The sequence below is a fragment of the Danio rerio genome, chromosome 20 (assembly GCF_052040795.2).
Source record: "Danio rerio strain M-AB ecotype USA chromosome 20, GRCz13ab, whole genome shotgun sequence".
In the NCBI taxonomy this organism is placed as follows: Eukaryota; Metazoa; Chordata; class Actinopteri; order Cypriniformes; family Danionidae; genus Danio; species Danio rerio.
In genome coordinates, this window is record NC_141040.1 from 42475861 (window position 1) to 42482545 (window position 6685).

General features: G+C 33.7%; 1 protein-coding gene across 2 annotated transcripts in view; it reads left to right on the forward strand.

Annotated features, from left to right (window-relative positions):
• The window catches only part of ehd3 (EH-domain containing 3), a 48475-nt gene extending 42276 nt beyond the window's left edge, over window positions 1-6199 (forward strand). Inside the window, exon 7 of one of the 2 annotated variants that reach the window (XM_087297436.1) lies at window positions 44-6199. In XM_087297436.1, the coding sequence (XP_087153562.1) occupies window positions 44-571 (528 nt within the window). In that variant the 3' untranslated portion in view covers window positions 572-6199. 2 annotated transcript variants of the gene reach the window in all.
• Window positions 6200-6685: the final 486 nt, after the last annotated feature.

Genomic DNA, 6685 nt, shown 5'->3' on the forward strand with positions numbered 1-6685 from the left:
CTTACAAGTGCTTCTTTCTCTTGGTTTCTTTCCCACTGAATAGGAGCAGCTTCAGGCACACGATCTAAACAAGTTCCAGCCTCTAAAAATGAAGCTTTTGGACACTGTGGATGATATGCTGGCCCATGACATCGCCCAACTTATGGTTCTGGTGCGCCAAGAAGAAACGCAGCGTCCTAACCAGGTGGTGAAGGGTGGTGCTTTTGAGGGCACCATGAACGGGCCGTTCGGACATGGATATGGTGAGGGAGCTGGAGAGGGCATTGATGAAGTAGAATGGGTTGTGGCACGTGACAAACCCATGTATGATGAAATCTTCTACACTCTCTCGCCTGTCAATGGCAAAGTGACTGGGGCCAATGCCAAGAGGGAGATGGTGAAGTCCAAGCTGCCAAACACTGTGCTGGGAAAGATCTGGAAGCTGGCTGACATTGATAAAGACGGGATGCTCGATGACGAGGAGTTCGCCTTGGCCAACCATTTGATTAAGGTCAAACTAGAAGGTCACGAGCTGCCAAGTGATCTGCCCGGGCATCTCGTGCCTCCCTCCAAGAGGAAAGTTCCAGAGTAAGATTTCGGAGTGAATATAGTGGATTTAGATTGCTTTTAAATTGTGAATGATTGGACTTTATTATAGGAAAAGAACAAACAAACTTCCTTCAAATGTATGGTTTATGCTTCACTAGGAGGAATGAATTTGAAAATGATCCACCTTTTCAACTCTTTTGACCTGTGTATGTTTTTATTTTGATTTTGATTTTAGTTTTAGTTTCTTTTTTTATGAATGATATTCTTGTCAGCAGTGTGTTTAAAATCATTTTGCGTGTGCTTATATGGATTTTACAGTCAAAGGTTTTGTCGTTATTTCAGTTTCATCTGTTGTGACTCGGAATATGGTGTCCTAACAAAATGTTAATCAAAACAATAACTAAAGCCAGGCTTAGACTGCTGGAGTTTTTCAATCTAAACCGATTATGAAATCTTATTATATCTTCATAATTTCCCTTCAAATTTCAAACATTTGCCCGCTATATAATTGGAAAATCATGGTATGTATACATACACCGTAAAACCCAACAGTCAACTTTAGCAAGTGAAATGAGTGTAATGAACTCCAAATTTGCTGAAAGTTTATTCTACTTGTATGAAAATGGTTTCGAACTCAGTGTTTAAGGTAATGAGTTAATTAAATACCGCATTACTTCAACTTAAATGGAGTAAGTTCACAGTACTCGTATAGATTAGTTTTTTAACTCAAATGGTTTGTAGCAATTGGTTTCTCCAGTTTAAGTTGATTTAACTTATTGGGGTTTACAGTACTCAATTAGTTTGAGTTCTCTTCATTTTTTGGGGTTTTACTGTGCTCGAATTACTTCGTGTACTCAAATGGAGTAAGTTCACAGTATTCATTAGGATTAGTTTTTGAACTTAAACCATTTGAGGAAACCAATTTCAACAAACCATTTAAGTTGCTTTAACTTTTTGGGTTTTACAGTGTACACTATAAGATATTAGGATAATTGCATGATCTTACACAGAGGAGCATCACTGAAGTGTTAACTGGTAATGTTTACATTAGTTAGCTAGCATGTTAGCTTCAAAACTAAGGAGTTTTAGTCATTTTTCAAGACGCAAAAAATCCTTCAAGAAATCAATTCGGCATTGATTCTGAGATTATTCAATCGATTCTGAGCACTGTAAAAAGTGATTAGTTGCTTTAAGCGAGTAAACCAATTGCCTTAAAAGCAAAAATTTGACTTTACAGAAATAATGCAAGTAAACCTATAGTAACTTGGAACTGTTAGGTTGACTTAATTTTTAGAATTATGCTAATTGTACTCACTTTTTAAGAAGAAAAAAAGTAAACCAATCACTTTTTTCCGATATACCTTTATTTTATTTGGGTTTTTTTCCAGCTTTTCTATATCTAGCAAAATGACAGTAATTAAAATGAATCTGCTCTTCCAGACTCCAGTGTCTCTAATTCAATACAGACTATAAGTGTAGATTTTATAGACTTAATGACGTACCAAATATGTAATATTGTGATAATTACATTAATTATTTAAAAACAGACTGCTAAAATAGTCTGACACTGTAAAAAGGGATTAGTTGACTTTAAAAAAAAAAAGTTAGTATAATAAGCATAATTATAAAAGTTAAGTCGACTGAACAGTTCCAAGTTACAATGGGTTTACTTGCATTACTTTTGTAAAGTCAACCTGTTGCATTTAAGGCAATTGGTTTACTTGTTTTAAGTAACTAATCACTTTTTACATTGTAATTTTTTTACAGAAGATGGTGCCAGAAGATGATTTGTTCCAACAAAAATCAATTAAGTTAACTTGTTGAGTTGTCCTTCAAAAAAACTCAAGAATTGTGTTGATTCAGCGTATTTTAAATTAAGTAGTTTAATCAGTCATCAAAAATACCGTTTTGAGTGTTGGCTGAGTCATTTAACATTACTTTAATGTTATGAGATTAATGTAAACGCAGCTCACTTTTAATTCTCTCAAGTCTTTCCTTATATATTAATGATTATTTTAGGTTTGTGTGGTATTTATAAGAAATTGGATGCAAGCAGCTTACGGCTGTTTGTAAACCATTCAGTGCCATCTACTGTTAAAATTTCAACTCAAAAGAGAATGGTGATGCATTTTAAAAATCGCAGAATCAATTTCTCACACCATATAACACCATGTCACCATGTACTGCAGCTTGTTTTTCAGACGTGCATTGGCTGTTGTTGAAATTCTGATGTCATAGCCATCCTGATTTAATATTCTAAATATCAAACAGGTTTGATTCAGTATGATCGGGCGGCCCCCATGCATCTGCAAACAATCTGTAAACATATTAGCAGCACAGTTGGGCTGATTTTTCTTTTTTCTCACATTGAAAACTCCTGTAGTTCAGCTTAAAATGGCACATTCTGGTATTCACTTCTTTCCATTTTAGCAGAATCTTATTGATTCACCTAACTGCATAACACATCAGTATCTTCTAATTGGTTGTCATTATGTTATTATGCATAGCTATGTTGTGTTCAGATGAACTGTCGCATGGTTAGGACATTGCTAAGTTGTTTTAGCAATTTATTTCACTTTCACATTCAATTTACACTGCTATTCAAAAGTTTGGGGTCATTTAAGATTGCAAGAAAGTCTTGTTTAAATGTGACTTCCATTAGCCATTATTACAGTCTTCAATGTCACGCAATCCTTCAACTATCTTTTTAATATTCATATTGGGTGCTGAAGTAACATTTACTATCCATGTTGAAAGCAGCTGCTTATTTTTAGTGGAATATTTGTATTTTATTTGATCAATATTAAAAGATATGTAACTTTTTGTCAATTTAATGAAAACTTTCTGAAAAAATTAATTTTTCTCTTATTTACTGACCTCAAAGTTTTGAACAGTGGTGTATATCCGTCTCATCTGTGTCTCAAAAGCGGCGAGACATCAATTACTGCAGAAAAAATGTGAATCTTATTCTGAATCTTTGTTAATCTAGCTGGTAAAGTCTACAAAGAAAAGCGAAATTCCTTTTATAAGTAGATGTAATTGTTCTTCTCTTCTTGTTAAGGCGGCATCTTAATGAATGCGAGTCCTTTTAGCCTGACCAAGAGACTGTTAAAACTGTATAGCCGTCATGTCAGAAGACTAAATGTTTAGTGTTTTGATGGACCCGTAGAGCTAGTATCCTTGTCAATAGTATACCGTATACGTGATTAACTAACATATCTAAACTACCTTGGATTACCGAATGTTTATATAATTCCAATTCGAGTTACAAAGAAGACAAAAAAAAATGCTGTGAATTTCTCTTTCTGAGCATTTCTTCTTGCACATGCTCATTGGAAGAGCAGCAGCTTTGGATCAAAATACGTATTTAGTCCTATTACTTTATAGTATCATTTAATCATTTAATAAACTCTTTACTTCTGTAATCCACCCCTCGACGAGCAGTAATCTAGAGCTGTCGTGCTTTCTCATTCAGTTTTGTAGGATCTGATAGGGTTTTATGCACTGAACTAAATAATCTTTAATGGGATAGTTCACCCAAAAATGAAACAATTCTGTCATTGCTATTGTTGTTTGATTCAGTAGTTGATGACAAAAAGAAAAGTTTATCAGTAGAGTGTCTATACTGTAAGAATGCTGGGTTCCACACAATACATTTGTGTTGGGACAACATGAAGGAGTTAAGTTAATGTATTAGGTTTAAAAATATAAGTGGATTGAACATAAAACAATTAAATTGTTTCCCAACCCTAACTCCAAACTCCTAACTCCTAACTGACAAACTTTTTTTACAAAAATGTAATAAAATAAAAACACTATGCTTTGTTACAGATGTGACTTACTGACATCATATATCTCAAATTATATTGACGATTAAATAAAGTTTGCTATATACCTTTAACTGCCCCAACAAGAAAAAAAAGTTTGTATTGCATTTTGTAACTCCTAATGTCGCTAGTTAACACACTCAATGCATTCTTTTTCAACACATCCCATCATTTCTAAAATATCAACCTCTACCAATTGGCAGTTTATGGTTAAAGTACCGGAATTAATACATATCGTCACCTTGGAGTTATAAGGTTCTATCTGCGTTCTGAATGATTTTGAGATACTGAGCATAGTGCATAGCATAGTGTCTAACATTTGTTTTTTAAATAAAGTCTTAAAATGTAAACAACTTATAAAAAAAATCTCGTAATGTAAATAAGTTGTCAATTAATAAGAATATGTCAATAACTCAATTTGGACAAAAATGTCAGATAGAACTTTATAATTCTAAGGTGACGATATACTATGAAAACTTTGAAAATGAAAAGTGTAAGACCAAATCATTTAAAAACAATCAAAATAAAACATTTTTGAATACTAAATCACCTTTATTTTTGAAGTATGCCATAAAATATTTCAGATTCTCATTTAACATGTTTTGTTGTTGTTTTACAATAAAACCAAAATCAAGTGTAGTAGTGCAACTTGATTATGTTTGTTTAATTTTTTTTTTAAACTATCTTTTTTTTTTCAAACTATGGTCAATGGTAGAGCAGGCAAAGGGATATGCTATGTCGATTAATGTAGTTTGGCAATTCCTTTTTCACGTCAATTCAAAACTTTTTAATTTAGTGCACTCAAATTACTACATATTTAAATTAGTTGAAATGACAATTCCTCTTCCTACATATTCAAATTGAGTTGTAACGTTGCAATTGCTAAGGTTGTTAGTGTACAACTTAATTGTTTTATGTTGAATCCACGTAAAATTGTTTAAGATAACTTTGATTAGTGTTGGTTCAACATGGAGGAATTGCGTGTAACCCAGATTTTTTTACACTGTGGCTAATTCATATGAATTTTTATGATCTCATTTATACGATTTGCTCATCCCCCAAAGACGTTTGGGACTGAACTCGTATGAATTTGTATGAATAGCCACTAAACTGACAAAACTAAAAATAGTTACATTTCCTCGTGAGATCAGGCTGGAAAAAATAATTCCATCATTATTTTACTACACTTCTGTCATTCCAAACCTGTATTGACAAAATATTTATTAAAGAATGCTGATAACCACAGTTTTATTCTCATTTCATTGACTTTTGTCGATGCGATGGACGTCATTGGGAGAATGACGAAAGAATGACAGAATTACATTTTTCTATGAACTGTTCCTTTAAAGCTGATCTGCTTTAATTTGAATGCTAATTTTGATTACGTGAAAAATCTCATTTACACCTATAAGCTGCCTCTGTGCCTTGAGACACACTCGCTTCAGTCAGATTTGTGACACTAGAGATGTAAAAATTGCATTGCCGTATTTTACAATATCATCTAATAAAATAAACAAGCATCCTTCAAAGACTTTCATTAATACTTTATTTAGTTTCATAGGAGTCTCAATAAAAATAACAAAAGTATATATATTTTTTTTGCACATGACTTTTTTTGGGCCGTAATGTAGGGTTGTGCATTTGTGTGTTTGACCAAGTATGTACATGTATATGGGTGCAATATGGTTTGCGTATGTTTTGTGACGTTGTTTGTGTGCTTGTGTGAAGCACTGATGCTCTGTTGCTCATTGTGTTTTAACCAGTGCGAACAAACTATGTGAGACACTACTGTTCAGGGAGGTGGACATATTCAACTAAATAAAGATCTAACTCATTTAAAGGTCTATTGTGTTTGACCTTTGTCACATATTGTCTTTTGGGTGTGCTATATTTTTTGATAATGTCATAACATATCTGTCTGTCTGTCTGTCTGTCCTCACCGGCCACTTTACTAGGTATATCTTATTAGTACTTTGCTGTACCACATTTTGCCTTATGAACTGTCTTAATTCTTCGTGGCATACAAGCTACTGGATATATACCTCAGAGATTTTGGTCTATATTGACATAATAGCATTACGTAGTTACTGCACATCCATGATGCAAATCTCCCATTTCACCACATCCCAAAGGTCCTCTGTTAGATTGAGATCTGGGGACTGAGGAGGCCATTTGAGTACAGTGAACTCTTTGTCATGTTCAAGAAACTAGTCTGAGATGATACTTGATTTATGATTATCCTGTTGGAACATTGGTGTATATCCGTCTCATCTGTGTCTCAAAAGCTGCAAGATTACGTTATCCTGCTGGAAGTAGCCATCAGAAGATGG